This window comes from Nerophis ophidion, linkage group LG03 (genome assembly GCF_033978795.1).
Source record: "Nerophis ophidion isolate RoL-2023_Sa linkage group LG03, RoL_Noph_v1.0, whole genome shotgun sequence".
Lineage (NCBI taxonomy): Eukaryota > Metazoa > Chordata > Actinopteri > Syngnathiformes > Syngnathidae > Nerophis > Nerophis ophidion.
Genome location: NC_084613.1, coordinates 14392125 through 14412708, shown reverse-complemented (window position 1 = coordinate 14412708; position 20584 = coordinate 14392125). Strand labels below are relative to the sequence as shown.

The 20584-nt window shown below is 43.8% G+C and overlaps 2 protein-coding genes across 3 annotated transcripts in view; one reads left to right on the top strand and one right to left on the bottom strand.

The window, feature by feature from the left end:
* The first annotated feature begins 7285 nt into the window (after positions 1-7285).
* On the top strand, positions 7286-19688 carry LOC133549164 (D(4) dopamine receptor-like). The gene is made up of 5 exons (XM_061894329.1): positions 7286-8645; positions 12435-12547; positions 15999-16588; positions 19298-19511; positions 19580-19688. Exons 1-5 carry the CDS (start codon positions 8403-8405, stop codon positions 19584-19586), a joined length of 1167 nt encoding a protein of 388 aa, XP_061750313.1. The 5' UTR covers positions 7286-8402; the 3' UTR covers positions 19587-19688.
* deaf1 (DEAF1 transcription factor) overlaps positions 19128-20584 on the bottom strand; it is a 31474-nt gene continuing 30017 nt past the window's right edge. For both annotated transcript variants that reach the window (XM_061894327.1, XM_061894328.1), the window contains exon 13: positions 19128-19817. In XM_061894327.1, the coding sequence (XP_061750311.1) occupies positions 19728-19817 (90 nt within the window). In that variant the 3' untranslated portion in view covers positions 19128-19727. The remainder of the gene's footprint in view (positions 19818-20584) is intronic.

Sequence of the window (20584 nt, the reverse complement as noted above, 5' to 3'; positions counted from 1 at the left end):
AGCGAGAGTCCAGTCCAAAGTGGATCTAATATAGTAGCGAGAGTCCAGTCCAAAGTGGATCTAATATAGTAGCGAGAGTCCAGTCCAAAGTGGATCTAATATAGTAGCGAGAGTCCAGTCCAAAGTGGATCCAATATAATAGCGAGAGTCCAGTCCAAATTGGATCATCTAATATATAGTAGCGAGAGTCCAGTCCAAAGTGGATCTAATATAGTAGCGGGAGTCCAGTCCAAAGTGGATCCAATATAGTAGCGAGAGTCCTGTCCAAAGTGGATCCAATATAGTAGCAAGAGTCCAGTCCAAAGTGGATCTAATATAGTAGCGAGAGTGCAGTCCAAAGTGGATCCAATATAGTAGCGAAAGTCCAGTCCAAAGTGGATCTGATATAGTAGCGAGAGTCCAGTCCAAAGTGGATCCAATATATTAGCGAGAGTCCAGTCCAAAGTGGATCTAATATATAGTAGCGAGAGTCCAGTCTAAAGTGGATCTAATATAGTAGCGAGAGTCCAGTCCAAAATGGATCCAATATAGTAGCGAGAGTCCAGTCCAAAGTGGATCTAATATAGTAGCGAGAGTCCAGTCCAAAGTGGATCCAATATAGTAGCGAGAGTCCAGTCCAAAGTGGATCATCTAATATATAGTAGCGATAGTCCAGTCCAAAGTGGATCTAATATAGTAGCGGGAGTCCAGTCCAAAGTGGATCCAATATAGTAGCGAGAGTCCAGTCCAAAGTGGATCTAATATATAGTAGCGAGAGTCCAGTCCAAAGTGGATCCAATATAGTAGCGAGAGTCCCGTCCAAAGTGGATCTAATATAGTAGCGAGAGTCCAGTCCAAAGTGGATCTAATATAGTAGCGAGAGTCCAGTCCAAAGTGGATCTAATATATAGTAGCGAAAGTCCAGTCCAAAGTGGATCCAATATAGTAGCGAGAGTCCCGTCCAAAGTGGATCTAATATAGTAGCGAGAGTCCAGTCCAAAGTGGATCCAATATAGTAGTGAGAGTCCAGTCCAAAGTGGATCATCTAATATATAGTAGCGGGAGTCCAGTCCAAAGTGGATCCAATATAGTAGCGAGAGTCCAGTCCAAAGTGGATCATCTAATATATAGTAGCGATAGTCCAGTCCAAAGTGGATCTAATATAGTAGCGGGAGTCCAGTCCAAAGTGGATCCAATATAGTGGCGAGAGTCCAGTCCAAAGTGGATCTAACATATAGTAGCGAGAGTCCAGTCCAAAGTGGATCCAATATAGTAGCGAGAGTCCCGTCCAAAGTGGATCTAATATAGTAGCGAGAGTCCAGTCCAAAGTGGATCTAATATAGTAGCGAGAGTCCAGTCCAAAGTGGGTCTAATATATAGTAGCGAGAGTCCAGTCCAAAGTGGATCCAATATAGTAGCGAGAGTCCCGTCCAAAGTGGATCTAATATGGTAGCGAGAGTCCAGTCCAAAGTGGATCCAATATAGTAGTGAGAGTCCAGTCCAAAGTGGATCATCTAATATATAGTAGCGGGAGTCCAGTCCAAAATGGATCCAATATAGTAGCGAGAGTCCAGTCCAAAGTGGATCCAATATATAGTAGCGAGAGTCCAGTCCAAAGTGGATCCAATATAGTAGCAAGAGTCCCGTCCAAAGTGGATCTAATATTGTAGCGAGAGTCCAGTCCAAAGTGGATCCAATATAGTAGCGAGAGTCCAGTCCAAAGTGGATCATCTAATATAGGTTAGCGAGAGTCCAGTCCAAAGTGGATCTAATATAGTCGCGGGAGTCCAGTCCAAAGTGGATCCAATATAGTAGCGAGAGTCCAATCCAAAGTGGATCTAATATATAGTAGCTTGAGTCCAGTCCAAAGTGGATCCAATATAGTAGCGAGAGTCCAGTCCAAAGTGGATCCAATATAGTAGCAAGAGTCCCGTCCAAAGTGGATCTAATATTGTAGCGAGAGTCCAGTCCAAAGTGGATCCAATATAGTAGCGAGAGTCCAGTCCAAAGTGGATCATCTAATATAGGGTAGCGAGAGTCCAGTCCAAAGTGGATCTAATATAGTCGCGGGAGTCCAGTCCAAAGTGGATCCAATATAGTAGCGAGAGTCCAATCCAAAGTGGATCTAATATATACTAGCGAGAGTCCAGTCCAAAGTGGATCCAATATAGTAGCGAGAGTCCAGTCCAAAGTGGATCCAATATAGTAGCAAGAGTCCCGTCCAAAGTGGATCTAATATTGTAGCGAGAGTCCAGTCCAAAGTGGATCCAATATAGTAGCGAGAGTCCAGTCCAAAGTGGATCATCTAATATAGGGTAGCGAGAGTCCAGTCCAAAGTGGATCTAATATAGTCGCGGGAGTCCAGTCCAAAGTGGATCCAATATAGTAGCGAGAGTCCAATCCAAAGTGGATCTAATATATAGTAGCGAGAGTCCAGTCCAAAGTGGATCCAATATAGTAGCGAGAGTCCAGTCCAAAGTGGATCCAATATAGTAGCAAGAGTCCCGTCCAAAGTGGATCTAATATTGTAGCGAGAGTCCAGTCCAAAGTGGATCCAATATAGTAGCGAGAGTCCAGTCCAAAGTGGATAATCTAATATAGGGTAGCGAGAGTCCAGTCCAAAGTGGATCTAATATAGTCGCGGGAGTCCAGTCCAAAGTGGATCCAATATAGTAGCGAGAGTCCAATCCAAAGTGGATCTAATATATAGTAGCGACAGTCCTGTCCAAAGTGGATCCAATATAGTAGCGAGAGTCCAGTCCAAAGTGGATCCAATATAGTAGCAAGAGTCCCGTCCAAAGTGGATCTAATATTGTAGCGAGAGTCCAGTCCAAGGTGGATCCAATATAGTAGTGAGAGTCCAGTCCAAAGTGGATCATCTAATATAGGGTAGTGAGAGTCCAGTCCAAATTTGATCTAATATAGTCGCGAGAGTCCAGTCCAAAGTGGATCATCTAATATAGGGTAGCGAGAGTCCAGTCCAAAGTGGATCTAATATAGTCGCGGGAGTCCAGTCCAAAGTGGATCCAATATAGTAGCGAGAGTCCAATCCAAAGTGGATCTAATATATAGTAGCGAGAGTCCTGTCCAAAGTGGATCCAATATAGTAGCGAGAGTCCAGTCCAAAGTGGATCCAATATAGTAGCAAGAGTCCCGTCCAAAGTGGATCTAATATTGTAGCCAGAGTCCAGTCCAAGGTGGATCCAATATAGTAGTGAGAGTCCAGTCCAAAGTGGATCATCTAATATAGGGTAGTGAGAGTCCAGTCCAAATTTGATCTAATATAGTCGCGGGAGTCCAGTCCAAAGTGGATCCAATATAGTAGCGAGAGTCCAATCTAAAGTAGATCTAATATATAGTAGCGAGAGTCCAGTCCAAAGTGGATCCAATATAGTAGCGAGAGTCCAGTCCAAAGTGGATCTAATATATAGTAGCGAGAGTCCAGTCCAAAGTGGATCTAATATAGTAGCGAGAGTCCAGTCCAAAGTGGATCCAATATAGTAGCGAGAGTCCAGTCCAAAGTGGATCTAATATCTAGTAGCGAGAGTCCAGTCCAAAGTGGATCTAATATATAGTTATGAGAGTCCAGTCCAAGGTGGATCCAATATGGTAGCGAGAGTCCCGTCCAAAGTGGATCTAATATAGTAGCGAGAGTCCAGTCCAAAGTGGATCTAATATAGTAGCGAGAGTGCAGTCCAAAGTGGATCCAATATAGTAGCGAGAGTCCAGTCCAAAGTGGATCTAATATAGTAGCGAGAGTCCAGTCCAAAGTGGATCCAATATATTGGCGAGAGTCCAGTCCAAAGTGGATCTAATATATAGTAGCGAGAGTCCAGTCTAAAGTGGATCTAATATAGTAGCAAGAGTCCAGTCCAAAGTGGATCCAATATAGTAGCGAGAGTCCAGTCCAAAGTGGATCTAATATAGTAGCGAGAGTCCAGTCCAAAGTGGATCTAATATAGTAGCGAGAGTCCAGTCCAAAGTGGATCTAATATAGTAGCGAGAGTCCAGTCCAAATTGGATCCAATATAGTAGCGAGAGTCCAGTCCAAATTGGATCATCTAATATATAGTAGCGAGAGTCCAGTCCAAAGTGGATCTAATATAGTAGCGGGAGTCCAGTCCAAAGTGGATCCAATATAGTAGCGAGAGTCCTGTCCAAAGTGGATCCAATATAGTAGCAAGAGTCCAGTCCAAAGTGGATCTAATATAGTAGCGAGAGTGCAGTCCAAAGTGGATCCAATATAGTAGCGAGAGTCCAGTCCAAAGTGGATCTGATATAGTAGCGAGAGTCCAGTCCAAAGTGGATCCAATATATTCGCGAGAGTCCAGTCCAAAGTGGATCTAATATATAGTAGCGAGAGTCCAGTCTAAAGTGGATCTAATATAGTAGCGAGAGTCCAGTCCAAAATGGATCCAATATAGTAGCGCGAGTCCAGTCCAAAGTGGATCTAATATAGTAGCGAGAGTCCAGTCCAAAGTGGATCCAATATAGTAGCGAGAGTCCAGTCCAAAGTGGATCATCTAATATATAGTAGCGATAGTCCAGTCCAAAGTGGATCTAATATAGTAGCGGGAGTCCAGTCCAAAGTGGATCCAATATAGTAGCGAGAGTCCAGTCCAAAGTGGATCTAATATATAGTAGCGAGAGTCCAGTCCAAAGTGGATCCAATATAGTAGCGAGAGTCCCGTCCAAAGTGGATCTAATATAGTAGCGAGAGTCCAGTCCAAAGTGGATCTAATATAGTAGCGAGAGTCCAGTCCAAAGTGGATCTAATATATAGTAGCGAAAGGCCAGTCCAAAGTGGATCCAATATAGTAGCGAGAGTCCCGTCCAAAGTGGATCTAATGTAGTAGCGAGAGTCCAGTCCAAAGTGGATCCAATATAGTAGTGAGAGTCCAGTCCAAAGTGGATCATCTAATATATAGTAGCGGGAGTCCAGTCCAAAGTGGATCCAATATAGTAGCGAGAGTCCAGTCCAAAGTGGATCATCTAATATATAGTAGCGATAGTCCAGTCCAAAGTGGATCTAATATAGTAGCGGGAGTCCAGTCCAAAGTGGATCCAATATAGTAGCGAGAGTCCAGTCCGAAGTGGATCTAATATATAGTAGCGAGAGTCCAGTCCAAAGTGGATCCAATATAGTAGCGAGAGTCCCGTCCAAAGTGGATCTAATATAGTAGCGAGAGTCCAGTCCAAAGTGGATCTAATATAGTAGCAAGAGTCCAGTCCAAAGTGGATCTAATATATAGTAGCGAGAGTCCAGTCCAAAGTGGATCCAATATAGTAGCGAGAGTCCCGTCCAAAGTGGATCTAATATGGTAGCGAGAGTCCAGTCCAAAGTGGATCCAATATAGTAGCGAGAGTCCAGTCCAAAGTGGATCATCTAATATAGGGTAGCGAGAGTCCAGTCCAAAGTGGATCTAATATAGTCGCGGGAGTCCAGTCCAAAGTGGATCCAATATAGTAGCGAGAGTCCAATCCAAAGTGGATCTAATATATAGTAGCGAGAGTCCAGTCCAAAGTGGATCCAATATAGTAGCGAGAGTCCAGTCCAAAGTGGATCCAATATAGTAGCAAGAGTCCCGTCCAAAGTGGATCTAATATTGTAGCGAGAGTCCAGTCCAAAATGGATCCAATATAGTAGCGAGAGTCCAGTCCAAAGTGGATCATCTAATATAGGGTAGCGAGAGTCCAGTCCAAAGTGGATCTAATATAGTCGCGGGAGTCCAGTCCAAAGTGGATCCAATATAGTAGCGAGAGTCCAATCCAAAGTGGATCCAATATAGTAGCGAGAGTCCAATCCAAAGTGGATCTAATATATAGTAGCGAGAGTCCAGTCCAAAGTGGATCTAATATAGTCGCGGGAGTCCAGTCCAAAGTGGATCCAATATAGTAGCGAGAGTCCAATCCAAAGTGGATCCAATATAGTAGCAAGAGTCCAATCCAAAGTGGATCTAATATATAGTAGCGAGATTCCAGTCCAAAGTGGATCCAATATAGTAGCGAGAGTCCAATCCAAAGTGGATCCAATATAGTAGCGAGAGTCCAATCCAAAGTGGATCTAATATATAGTAGCGAGAGTCCAGTCCAAAGTGGATCCAATATAGTAGCGAGAGTCCAATCCAAAGTGGATCTAATATATAGTAGCGAGAGTCCAGTCCAAAGTGGATCCAATATAGTAGCGAGAGTCCAGTCCAAAGTGGATCCAATATAGTAGCAAGAGTCCCGTCCAAAGTGGATCTAATATTGTAGCGAGAGTCCAGTCCAAAGTGGATCCAATATAGTAGCGAGAGTCCAGTCCAAAGTGGATCATCTAATATAGGGTAGCGAGAGTCCATTCCAAAGTGGATCTAATATAGTCGCGGGAGTCCAGTCCAAAGTGGATCCAATATAGTAGCGAGAGTCCAATCCAAAGTGGATCTAATATATAGTAGCGAGAGTCCAGTCCAAAGTGGATCCAATATAGTAGCGAGAGTCCAGTCCAAAGTGGATCCAATATAGTAGCAAGAGTCCCGTCCAAAGTGGATCTAATATTGTAGCGAGAGTCCAGTCCAAAGTGGATGCAATATAGTAGCGAGAGTCCAGTCCAAAGTGGATCATCTAATATAGGGTAGCGAGAGTCCAGTCCAAAGTGGATCTAATATAGTCGCGGAAGTCCAGTCCAAAGTGGATCCAATATAGTAGCGAGAGTCCAATCCAAAGTGGATCTAATATATAGTAGCGAGAGTCCAGTCCAAAGTGGATCCAATATAGTAGCGAGAGTCCAGTCCAAAGTGGATCCAATATAGTAGCAAGAGTCCCGTCCAAAGTGGATCTAATATTGTAGCGAGAGTCCAGTCCAAAGTGGATCCAATATAGTAGCGAGAGTCCAGTCCAAAGTGGATCATCTAATATAGGGTAGCGAGAGTCCAGTCCAAAGTGGATCTAATATAGTCGCGGGAGTCCAGTCCAAAGTGGATCCAATATAGTAGCGAGAGTCCAAACCAAAGTGGATCTAATATATAGTAGCGAGAGTCCAGTCCAAAGTGGATCCAATATAGTAGCGAGAGTCCAGTCCAAAGTGGATCCAATATAGTAGCAAGAGTCCCGTCCAAAGTGGATCTAATATTGTAGCGAGAGTCCAGTCCAAAGTGGATCCAATATAGTAGCGAGAGTCCAGTCCAAAGTGGATCATCTAATATAGGGTAGCGAGAGTCCAGTCCAAAGTGGATCTAATATAGTCGCGGGAGTCCAGTCCAAAGTGGATCCAATATAGTAGCGAGAGTCCAATCCAAAGTGGATCTAATATATAGTAGCGAGAGTCCAGTCCAAAGTGGATTTAATATAGTAGCGAGAGTCCAGTCCAAAGTGGATCCAATATAGTAGCAAGAGTCCCGTCCAAAGTGGATCCAATATTGTAGCGAGAGTCCAGTCCAAAGTGGATCCAATATAGTAGCGAGAGTCCAGTCCAAAGTGGATCATCTAATATAGGGTAGTGAGAGTCCAGTCCAAATTTGATCTAATATAGTCGCGGGAGTCCAGTCCAAAGTGGATCCAATATAGTAGCGAGAGTCCAAGCCAAAGTGGATCTAATATATAGTAGCGAGAGTCCAGTCCAAAGTGGATCCAATATAGTAGCGAGTCCAGTCCAAAGTGGAGGCGGATCAGCAGCGCAGCGATGTACTTTCAACATACACTTGAAGCGCTATATAAATATAATTCACTTCACTTCACCTGTGTGGCAGTGACTTAAAACAAGGGTTGTCATGGTTACGGATCCTTTCTCACGGTCTCAAAGGAGTTCCGCACCGAAAAAATGAACACCGTGCTCCAATGTCGGATAAAAGTGGCCACTTTCTCAACTGTGTCTCGAGGTGTTCTATCTAATGTGGAAGTTATGCTCCTTTTTTTTCTTTTCTGTTTCATGTTTGACATTTGAGAAGAGAATCCGTGTTTTGTTGTCGTGACCTCTCTCGCGCTCTTGGCCACGTGTGAGTGCGCGCGCAAGCGCAGTAGGGGGTGCAGGTCTGAGGACGGAGGACGCGGCACACGGCAGCTGATAAGCGGCTTTAATTAGGCTCATTTGGCCTCTTTGGGCTCCGTGGGGTGAGTGGTGGAATACACCCGCGTTGGGAGGACTCTCCACCGGACACTTTCCCCTCACACCGCCCGGGGAGGAGCGTCGTCCAGCGGCTTCGGAAACTTTTTTTTCGGCGCTTCGTTAAAATGTCCCTTTTCCCCGCAACCACTTTTCTCCTTTTCGGCCACACGGTGACGCTGTAGCCGCTGTCTTTTTCCCTCACATAAGACCACTTTTAGGGACACTTTTAGGTCCCGGAGGATGAGGCTCCAGCACGGCGGCCACCACCATTATAACCACCACCACCCACCCCGTCCTTCATGAGAGGCCGGGACAGAGGCGAGGAGCCGCGGCCGTCGAGATGACGGTGAACGTGAGCGCGGCCGGAGGGTCCTCGGGGGGACCTCCCCGGGGACACAACGTGGCGGCGCTGGTGTTCGGCGTGCTGCTGATCGTGGTGGTCATCGGGGGGAACCTGCTGGTGTGTGTGAGCGTGTGGATGGAGAAGGCCTTAAAAACCACCACCAACTACTTCATCGTCAGCCTGGCCGTGGCAGACCTCATGCTGGCTGTCCTCGTCCTGCCCCTCTTCGTCTACTCGGAGGTACACACACACACACACACACACACACACACACACACACACACACACACACACACTAAAGTACTAACTCCGTTTCCAAATGAGTTGGGAAATTGTGTTAAATGTAAATATAAACTGAATACAATGATTTGCAAATCCTTTTCAACCCATATTTGGCTGAATATGCTACAAAGACAACATATTTGATGTTCAAACTGATAAACTTTTTTTTTTTGGCAAAAAATCATCAACTTTAGATTTTGATGCCAGCAACACCTGACAAAGAAGTTGGGAAAGGTGGCAATAAATACTGATAAAGTTGAGGAATGCTCATCAAACACTTATTTGTAACATGCCACAGGTTTGCAGGCTAATTGGGAACAGGTGGCTGCCATGATTGGGTATAAAACAGCTTCCCCAAAAAATGCTCAGTCTTTCACAAGAAAGGATGGGGCGAGGTACACCCCTTTGTCCGCAAAACAGTTTAAGAACAACGTTTCTCAAAGTGCAATTGTAAGAAATTTAGGGATGTCAACATCTAGACTCCATAATAACATCAAAAGGTTCAGAGAATCTGGAGAAATCCCTCCACGTAAGCGGCATGGCCAGAAATCAACATTGAATGACCGTGACCTTCCATCCCTCAGACGGCACTGTATCAAAAACCGAGATCAATCTCTAAAGGATATCACCACATGGGCTCAGGAACACTTCAGAAACCCACTGTCACTAAATACAGTTGATCGCTACATCTTTAAGTGCAAGTTAAAGCTCTACTATGCAAAGCCAAAGCCATTTATCAACAACATCCAGAAACGCCGTCGGCTTCTCTGGGCCCGAGCTCATCTAAAATGGACTGATGCAAAGTGGAAAAGTGTTCTGTGGTCTGATGAGTCCTCATTTCAAATTGTTTTTGGAAATATTCGACATCGTGTCATCCGGACCGAAGGGGAAGCGAACCATCCAGACTGTTATTGACGCAAAGTTCAAAAGTCAGCATCTGTGATGGTATGGGGGTGCATTATCAATCAATCAATCAATGTTTATTTATATAGCCCTAAATCACTAGTGTCTCAAAGGGCTGTGCAAACCACAACACAAACCACTAAGACATCCTTGGTAGGCCCACATAAGGGCAAGGAAAACTCACACCCAGTGGGACGTCGGTGACAATGATGACTAAGAACTTTGGAGAGGAGGAAAGCAATGGATGTCGAGCGGGTCTAACATGATACTGTGAAAGTTCAATCCATAGTGGATCCAACACAGCCGCGAGAGTCCAGTCCAAAGCGGATCCAACACAGCAGCGAGAGTCCCGTCCACAGCGGAGCCAGCAGGAAACCATCCCAAGCGGAGGCGGAACAGCAGCGCAGGGATGTCCCCAGCCGATACACAGGCAAGCGGTCCATCCTGGGTCCCGACTCTGGACGAGCGGTCCATCCTGTGTCCCGACTCTGGACAGCCAGTACGTCAGTCATGGCCATCGGACCGGACCCCCTCCACAAGGGAGAGTGGGACATAGGAGAAAAAGAAAAGAAAAACGGCAGATCAACTGGTCTAAAAAGGGAGTCTTTTTAAAGGCTAGAGTATACAAATGAGTTTTAAGGTGAGACTTAAATGCTTCTACTGAGGTGGCATCTCGAACTGTTACCGGGAGGGCATTCCAGAGTACTGGAGCCCGAAATGAAACGCTCTATAGCCCGCAGACTTTTTTTGGGCTTTGGGTTTCACTAATTAGCCGGAGTCCTTTGAACGCAGATTTCTTGACTGGACATATGGTACAATACAATCGGCAAGATAGGATGGAGCTGGACCGTGTAGTATTTTATACGTAAGTAGTAAAACCTTAAAGTCACATCTTAAGTGCACAGGAAGCCAGTGCAGGTGAGCCAGTACAGGCGTAATGTGACCAAACTTTCTTGTTCTTGTCAAAAGTCTAGCAGCCGCATTTTGTACCAACTGTAATCTTTTAATGCTAGACATGGGGAGACCCGAAAATAATACGTTACAGTAATCGAGCCGAGACGTAACAAACGCATGGATAATGATCTCAGCGTCTTTAGTGGACAGAATGGAGCGAATTTTAGCGATAATACGGAGATGAAAGAAGGCCGTTTTAGTAACGCTTTTAATGTGTGACTCAAAGGAGAGAGTTGGGTTGAAGATAATACCCAGATTCTTTACCGAGTTGCCTTGTTTAATTGTTTGGTTGTCAAATGTTAAAGTAGTATTATTAAATAGAGGTCGGTGTCTAGCAGGACCGATAATCAGCATTTCCGTTTTTTTGGCGTTGAGTTGCAAAAAGTTAGCGGACATCCATTGTTTAATTTCATTAAGACACGCCTCCAGCTGACTACAATCCGGCATGTTGGTCAGCTTTAGGGGCATGTAGAGTTGGGTGTCATCAGCATAACAGTGAAAGCTAACACCGTATTTGCGTATGATGTCACCTAGCGGCAGCATGTAGATGCTGAAGAGTGCAGGGCCAAGGACCGAACCCTGGGGAACTCCACACGTTACCATAACGTAGTCCGAGGTCACATTGTTATGGGAGACGCACTGCACCCTGTCAGTAAGATAAGAGTTAAACCAAGACAGGGCTAAGTCTGACATACCAATTCGTGTTTTGATACGTTCTAATAAAATATTATTATGGTATCGAAAGCAGCGCTAAGATCGAGGAGCAGCAACAAAGATGATGCATCAGAATCCATCGTTAGCAATAGATCATTAGTCATTTTTGCGAGGCCTGTCTCCGTGGAGTGATTTGCCCTGAAACCGGATTGAAAGGTTTCACATAGATTGTTAGACGCTAAGTGTTCATTTAGCTGCTCTGCAACAATTTTTTCGAGGATTTTCGAAATAAAGGGAAGGTGAGACACCGGTCGGTAGTTTACCATGAGGTCAGGATCGAGGTTAGGTCTTTTAAGGAGAGGATGAATAACCGCTTTTTTGAATGCAACGGGAACAGTGCCCGAGGAAAGTGATAAGTTTATAATATTTAGCACTGATGGACCTAATAATACAAAGAGCTCCTTGATAAGTTTTCCAGGAAGTGGCTCAAGTAAACATGTTTGTTTCATTCCATTTATACGTTGTAACAATTCCTCTAATGTTATTTCCTCAAAATGAGAGAAACTATTGTGGCGTGCAGTATCCGCCGTATATACAATCGTGTCAGTGTTAATAGAACCCCGTTGTAGCTGGGACGCATTGTCTTTAATCTCCTTTCTAATAACTTCAATTTTCTTATTAAAGAATTGTATAAAGTCATCTACTGAGTGGGTGAAGCTACTGGAAGGGGTCCCTTGTTGGGTTAGCGATGCTACCATACTAAACAAAAATTCTGGGTCGTTTTTATTAAGGTGGATGAGATTTGAGTAATTAGCTTTAGCTAAGGTAAGCATGCGTTTATAATTTATTAAACTATCACTCCTCAAGTTTAGTCGTGCGCCACTTGCGTTCCAGCTTTCTACATAATAATTTCTGAGCTCTAGTTTCTTCTGTAAACCACGGGGTACGCTTTTTTGGAGCCTTTTTTAACTTTAGCAATGTCAGCTAAGATTTATCTGAGAGCCAGATGCAGTCATCAAAAGAGCCACAATTGGCTCGAAAGCCATAGGTTCCCTACCCCTGTTTTAGGGTATTATGTGTAGAATTTTGATGGACAAAATACATTTTTTTTGTTTCCATATTAAATTAAGACTGATATAAGAAAATATACACATGGACTCCGTCAATCCAAAGTCGCTGTTATCTTTAGTGTACCTAATCGATTGTCCGCTGAGTTACGTGTCCTTTGCCTTCCAGTTCCAGGAGGGCGTGTGGACCCTCAGCACGGGCGTGTGCGACGGCCTGATGACAATGGACGTGATGCTGTGCACCGCCTCCATCTTCAACCTGTGCGCCATCAGCGTGGACAGGTGAGTGGAAGCCCAAGAGCATCACGGGTAGTAGGGTATCGTCGACTGCCGATAAAGGCCGTTTTTAATGTGGCGTGGAGTAAGTTAATGAGCAACAGGCGGCTCTTCTTAGCCTTATGTCAGCCCCCCCCCAAGACAAAGAGCTGCAGTGGGCTACAGTGAGGCCTGGCAGCGCCCTCGTTAGTGGCGCCCAATGAGATTAAGCCATGCTAAAGGACGACGCTCCGGGCTCAAAAGCACAGAAAAGCGCCTCAAATCTAATGCATTTCCTCCGTAAAATAAGATTACATCACAGACTGATGGCGGCTAATGTGGTCGCAGCGATACTTGACTTCATTCATCAGCCTGAGCAAAGTAGTCCTTATTTCATCAACGCAGTTGTTCCACAGCAAACATTTCACAAATGTAGTTGTTTTTTTTAAATAATTATATGGTTGTGGTTTAAAGGCCTACTGAAACCCACTACTACCCACCACACAGTCTGATAGTTTATATATCAATGATGAAATATTAACATTGCAACACATGCCAATATGGCCGGTTTAGTTTACTAAATTACAATTTTAAATTTCCCGGGAGTTTCGTCTTCGAAACGTCGTGTAATGACGACGAGTAAGCAAAACGTCACAGGTTTTTAGGAAGTATGAGCGCTGCACACACACACAGCTAAAAGTCGTCTGCTTTAACGGCATACTTACACAGTATTTTGGACATCTGTGTTGCTGAATCTTTTGCAATTTGTCCAATTAATATTGGAGAAGTCACAGTAGAAAGATGGAGTTGGTAAGCTTTAGCCTTTAGCCACACAAACACACGGTGATTCCTTGTTTAAAATTCCTGGAGGTGAAACTTTCCTATGGATCAGAGCACGGTCAAGCCAACATGGATACCTACCAAATGTCAACCAGCAGGTTTCGGTGAGAAAAATTGTGGTTAAAAAGTCAGTTCTTACCGGAGAAAAGCTGAGCTTGTGCCGTCCATAGCTGCCGTCAACTCCCCTGAGACACATGGCGTCAACACACCCGTGGAGACACCCTTCCGACTATCAGGTACTATTAAACTCACTAAAACACTAGCAACACAATAGAAAGATAAGGGGTTTCCCATAATTAACCCAGTAAATGTGTCTAAAAACATCGGAATCCATCCCAACGCAATCGCGTTTTTTTTTTTCTTCTTGTCCGTCGCTATCAATATCCTCAAACACAAATCTTTCATCCTCGCTCAAATTAATGGGGAAATTGTCGTTTTCTCGGTCCGAATAGCATTTTTTGTTGGAGGCTCCCATTGAAAACAATGTGAATATGTGAGGAGCCATCAAACATGTGACGTCATCGTCTGCGACTTCTGGTAAAGGCAGGGCTTTTCTGTTAGCACCGAAAGTTGTGAACTTTATCGTGGATGTTCTCTACTAAATCCTTTCAGCAAAAATATGGCAATATCGCGAAATGATCAAGTATGAGACATAGAATGGACCTGCTATCCCTGTTTAAATACGAACATCTCATTTCTGTAGGCCTTTGGGAACCTAGTCCATCCATCCATTTTCTACCACTTATTCCCTTTTGGAGGCGCTGGCGCCTATCTCAGCTACAATCGGACGGAAGGCGGGGTACACCCTGGACAAGTCGCCACCTCCTCGCAGGGCCAACACAGACAGACAACATTCACACACTAGGGCCAATTTAGTGTTGCCAATCAACCTAAGGAACCTAGTATTTATTAAAAAAAAAAAAGTTTTTATTTAACGAACTTAGTTTTGGTTTAATGAACGTAGGTTTGGTTTAGTGAACATCCATCCATCTATCTTATTCCGCTTATCCGAGGTCGGGTCGCGGGGGCAGCAGTCTAAGCAGAGAAGCCCAGACTTCCCTCTCCCAGCCACTTCGTCCAGCTCTTCCCGGGGTATCCCGAGGCGTTCCCAGGCCAGCCGGGAGACATAGTCCTCCCAACGTGTCCTGGGCCTTGCCCTTCGGACGTGCCCTAAACACCTCCCTAGGGAGACATCCGGGTGGTATCCTGACCAGATGCTCGAACCACCTCCTCTGGTGGTGGACCTAGTTTGGTTTTAATGAAAGTAGTCATGATTTAGTGAACGTCGTTTTTTATTAATTTAGTTTTTATTTAATAAAACCTATTTTGAAAATTTAGTTTTTATTTAATGAACATTGTTTTTGGTAAACAGTTTTTAATTGACTTTTTATTTAATGAACCTACTTTTTATTTGAATAACCTAGTTTTTTATTTAATCAAATTTTTTATTTAATAAACAGTTTTTATTTTCTAAACAGTTTTGTTGGAGTAATTTAGTTTATTTGATGAACATTGTTTTTAATAAACAGTTGTGTTTAATAAACAGTTTTTATTTAATAAGCATAGTTTCTATTTAATAAACAGTTAAGGCAGCTAGAAAGGCTAATAAAAGGGACAAGCGGTGGCAAATGGATGTATTTAATAAGCATAGTTTTAATTTAATAAACAGTTTTGTTGAAGTTATGGAGTTTTATTTAATAAACATCACTTCAATTTAATGAATTTAGTTTCTCTTTAATTTAGTTTGTATTTAATGAACCTAGTTATGTTTTTAAGTACATCGTCGTGATTAGTGAACATAGTTTTTTAAATTCCTTTATTTTTTATTTAATGAGGCACAAGTGAAAGGTGAGCAGGTGTGGTGTGGTTGCTAAAGGTGAGCAGGTGTGGTGTGGTTGCTAAAGGTGAGCAGGTGTGGTTGCCAAAGGTGAAAGGTGAGCAGGTGTGGTGTGGTTGCCAAAGGTGGAAGGTGCGCAGCTGTGGTTTGGTTGCCAAAGGTGAAAGGTGAGCAGGTGTGGTGTGGTTGTGAAAGGTGAGCAGGTGTGGTGTGGTTGCCAAAGGTGGAAGGTGCGCAGCTGTGGTTTGGTTGCCAAAGGTGAAAGGTGAGCAGGTGTGGTGTGGTTGTGAAAGGTGAGCTGGTGGGGTGTGGTTGCTGCAGGTGAAAGGTGAGCAGGTGTGGTGTGGTTGTCAAAGGTGAGCAGGTGTGGTGTGGTTGCTGCAGGTGAAAGGTGAGCAGGTGTGGTGTGGTTGTCAAAGGTGAGCAGGTGTGGTGTGGTTGCCAAAGGTGAGCAGGTGTGGTGTGGTTGCCAAAGGTGAAAAGCGAGCAGGTGTGGTGTGGTTGTCAAAGGTGAGCAGGTGTGGTGTGGTTGTCAAAGGTGAGCAGGTGTGGTGTGGTTGCTGCAGGTGAAAGGTGAGCAGGTGTGGTGTGGTTGTCAAAGGTGAGCAGGTGTGGTGTGGTTGCCAAAGGTGAAAAGCGAGCAGGTGTGGTGTGGTTGCCAAAGGTGAAAAGCAAGCAGGTGTGGTGTGGTTGCTGCAGGGGGAAGGTGAGCAGGTGTGGTGTGGTTGCCAAAGGTGAAAAGTGTACAGGTGTGGTGTGGTTGCCAAAGGTGAAAGGTGAGCAAGTGTGGTGTGGTTGCAGGTTCATCGCCGTGCTGATCCCCCTCAACTACAACAGGAAGCACGTGGACCTGCGGCAGGCTGTGCTGTTGTCGGCCACGTGGATTCTGGCGTTGGCGGTGGCCTCGCCCGTCATGTTCGGCATCAACCAGGTGGCGGGCCGCGACCCCGGCGAGTGCAAGCTGGAGAACGACGACTACGTGTTGTACTCGTCCGTGTGCTCCTTCTTCATCCCGTGTCCCATCATGCTGCTGCTCTACTGCGGAATGTTCCGCGGACTCCGGCGCTGGGAGGAAGCCCGCAAGGCCAAGCTGCGGAGCAGCATCCAGGCCTGCCGCAAGCTGCAGGAGGCCGCCGCCTCCTTGCCGCCGCTGGCCGCCCTGCCCCCGCCCCTCCCCCCCGTCATCCAGCGGGAACCCGCCGACTCGCCGGACGAACTCTCCCCCTTGTCGTCCGCCGAGAGAACTTTCCCCCCCGCCGAGCGCAAGGATAGCAACGTGGCCACCGTCAGCTTGGCGGACATCAACTTCAAGTGTGAGCCTCGCAGCAGGAAGCCAGCCAAGATCAACAGCAGGGAGAGGAAGGCCATGAAGGTCCTGCCCGTGGTCGTAGGTGAGAACTCTTCAAGTACTATTTTACACATGCATAATTATGTAACACCTGGCTTGGCATCGTCTCCCTGAAATAAGCAGGGGCGTCCATAACGTTGCTAGGATGGCAACTTTAAACTGTTTTTAACTTTTCAACTGTTTTTTATCTAACAAATTGTGAAGTGAATTATATTTATATAGCGCTTTTCTCAAATGACTCAAAGCGCTTTACATAGTGAAACCCAATATCTAAGTTACATTTAAACAAGTGAGGGTGGCAAGTGGGTAAAGTGTCTTGCCCAAGGACACAACGGCAGAGACTAGGATGGCGGAAGCGGGGATCAAACCTGCAACCCTCAAGTTGCTGGCACGGCCGCTCTACCAACCGAGCTGTACTGCCCCAATGGTAACAATGTAACAAATATTCTCTCACACACACACTAGGTGTGTTGAAATTATTCTCTGCATTTGACCCATCACCCTTGGTTATCCTCCTGAGAGGTGATGGGAGCAGTGAGCAGCAGCAGTGGCCGCGCCCCGGACTAATTTTTGGTGATTTTAACCCCCAAGTCTAACCCTTGATGCTGAGTGCTTAGCAGGGAGGTAATGGGTCCCGTTTTTATAGTCTTTGGTATGACTCGGCCGGGGTTTGAACTCGCAACCTACCGATCTCAGGGCGGACACTCTAACCACTAGGCCACTGAGCAGGTTTATTAAGGGTGCCTTCACAGATGTGTAAGTTACCCACGCCTTGGGCTCTAATACACCCCCATACCGTCACAGATGCTGGCTTTTGAACTCTGTGCATAGAACAATCTGGATGGTTATTTTCCTCTTTGATCCAGTTTCCAGAAAGTTTGAAATTGTGGACTCGTCAGACCACAGAACACTTTACCACTTTGGATCAGTCCATCTCAGATGAGCTTGGGGGCGTTTCTGGGTGTTGTTGATAAATGGCTTTGCATAGAAGAGTTTTAACTTGCACTTACAGATGTAGCGACCGACAGTGGTTTTCTTAAGTGTTCCTGAGCCCATAGGGTGATATCCTTTATACACTGATGTCGCTTTTTTGATGCAGTACCCCCTGAGGGATCCAAGGTCACAGGCACTCAATGTTGGTTTTCAGCTTTGCTGCTTTATGTGCAGTGATTGTATATGTATGTATAGAGCAGGGGTCACCAACCTTTTTGAAACCAAGAGCTACTTCTTGGGTACTGAATAATGCGAAGGGCTACCAGTTTGATACACACTTAAATAAATTGCCAGAAATAGCCAATTTGCTCAATTTACTTTTAATAAATCTATATATATATATATATATATATATATATATATATATATATATATATATATATATATACATATAAATAAAAATGGGTATTTCTGTCTGTCATTTCGTCGTACATTTTTTTTTCCTTTTTATGGAAAGTTTTTTGTAGAGAATAAATGATGAAAAAAAACACTTAACTGAACGGTTTAAAAGAGGAGAAAACACGAAGAAGATGAAAATTAAATTTTGAAACATAGTTTATCTTCAATTTGTACTCTTTAAAATTCCAAATTCAACCGAAAAAAAGAAGAGAAAAACTAGCTAATTCGAATCTTTTTGAAAAAATAAAATAATTAACATCATTAGTAATTTTTCCTGATCAAGATTAATTTTAGAATTTTGATGACCTGTTTTAAATAGGTTAAAATCCATTCTGCGCTTTGTTAGACCGAGCTATATTTCTAATAAAGACAAATCATTATTTCTTCTAGATTTTCCAGAACAAAAAATCCCCCCCAAAAATTCAAAAGACTTTGAAATAAGATTTAAATTTTATTCTAAAGATTTTCTAGATTTGCCAGAATAATTGTTTTGAATTTTAATCTTAAGTTTAAAGAAATATTTCACGAATATTCTTCGTCGAAAAAACAGAAGCTAAAATACATTTACTTGAACATTGATTTAAATTGTCAGGAAAGAAGAGGAAGGAATTTAAAAGGTAAAAAGGTATATGTGTTTAAAAATCCTAGAATCATTTTTAAGGTGGTATTTTTTTCTCTAAAATGGTCTTTCTGAAAGTTATAGGAAGCAAAGTAAAAAAATAAATGAATTTATTTAAACAAGTGAAGACCAGGTCTTAAAAATATTTTCTTAGATTTTCAAATACTATTTGAGTTTTGTCTCTCTTAGAATTAAAAATGTTGAGCAAAGCGAGACCAGCTTGCTAATAAATAAATACAATTTACAAAATAGAGACAGCTCACTGGTAAGTGCTGCTATTTGAGCTATTTTTAGAACAGGCCAGCGGGCGACTCATCTGGTCCTTACGGGCGACCTGGTGCCCGCGGGCACTGCGTTGGTGACCCCTGGTCTAGAGGTAGAACACCTGAGTGGACAAGAGTGTTGCATAAATAGTCCAGCGTTGGATTCTTCTCACGCAGAGTGAAGAGTTCCTGTGGTTCAACACTCAGCAGATAATCTCGTAACGTCTTATTCTCAAATCCAATTATGGCGTAAAAGCTCTTTGGACCTGACACACATGTAGGGGATCTCCGTTAAGGATGACATCATCTGATGAAGCCAGTGACATTTTATTTTGAAGTCCTTCTCAGCAGATTGCTGACTGTCAAAGCAAGGGTTTGGTTTTATTTTGAAGGAGATCTCGGCGACATGTCGGAGGCGAGTTCCAGAAGATCCCATGTTTGTCTTGACGTTCTCCTCCCGGTTCTTGTCGCCACGCAGGCGTCTTCCTGCTCTGCTGGACGCCCTTCTTCGTCCTCCACACGCTGAGAGCCCGCTGCCCGGGTTGCCGCGTGCCGGCGGCGGCCATGAGCGTGGTGACGTGGTTGGGCTACGTCAACAGCGCCCTCAACCCCGTCATCTACACCGTCTTCAACACCGAGTTCAGGAAGTTCTTCAAGAAGTTCCTCCGCCACTGCTGCTCTTTCCACGCCACGTAAGGCAGGAACTTCTCTCGCAGCCATTCTTTGATTGTGACAAACTATTCAACTTGTGTCCTTCAAGCTCCTGAGATCATTCTAGTCCGCTTGTAGTTCGCCGCCATGGCCACCAGAGGCCGCCGTCTTTGCGCCTCAGGTCCATCTTGGAAATAAATACAAACGTCTCCAGGCTAGCCAGACTTTTTTTGTGCAGGAGTGGGCGGGGCCTGTCCTCACTTCACTTTATCCAGGGTGATTGGCTCCTCCTCCTGGATGGCTCCTCCCCCTCCTGGCTGACAGCAGTGTTGGTGATCTTTCCAGTCCTGCCCGAGAAACCAGCAACACATTTGAAGTAGGACTTATTTTTTACACCTTTTAATGAGTGGCCCCAAGAATTTGAGTGGGATTTTTTTTTCCTTTAAAAGCGTCATTGCTCAAAAAAATAAAAATGTTATGAATTATTGACCTATTCTGCTTTTAAATATTTTTACGGAGAAAATGTTGCTTTTTTTGGGGCAATAAAATAAAAAAACACTATCTTCTACAAAAAAAGCATAAAACTATCATGAAAAATATTTAAAATGGGTAATAAATCTCTACATGAATTTAAGATTTAGTGTTGAAAGTAAAATAAAAGTTACTTACTTTAATGAATGGGACCCTTTTGTGTCCACAATAATTTTGCTGGGATTTTTTTTAAGGGTCATTGCTCAAAAAAAAAAAAATATATATATATATATATATGTGTATGTATATATATCAGTGTTATGACATATTGACCTATTCCCTTATTCAATATTTCGGGGGAGAAAAATGTAGCTTATTTTGCTGCTTTTTGGGCTATAAAAAACATCTACAAAAAGGGAAAAAAACTAGCATGAAAAGTAATACACCTCAAGGTCAACCTAAGATTGTGTTGAAAGTAAAAAAAATAAAAGTATGACTTAAACACTTTTATGAGTGGGACCCCTTTGGGTCCCCAAGAATTTGACTGGGATTTTTTTTTTCCTTTTTAAATGCGTCATTGCTCCAAAAAATAAAAATGTTATGAATTATTGAACTATTCTGCTTTTAAATATTTTTAGGGAGA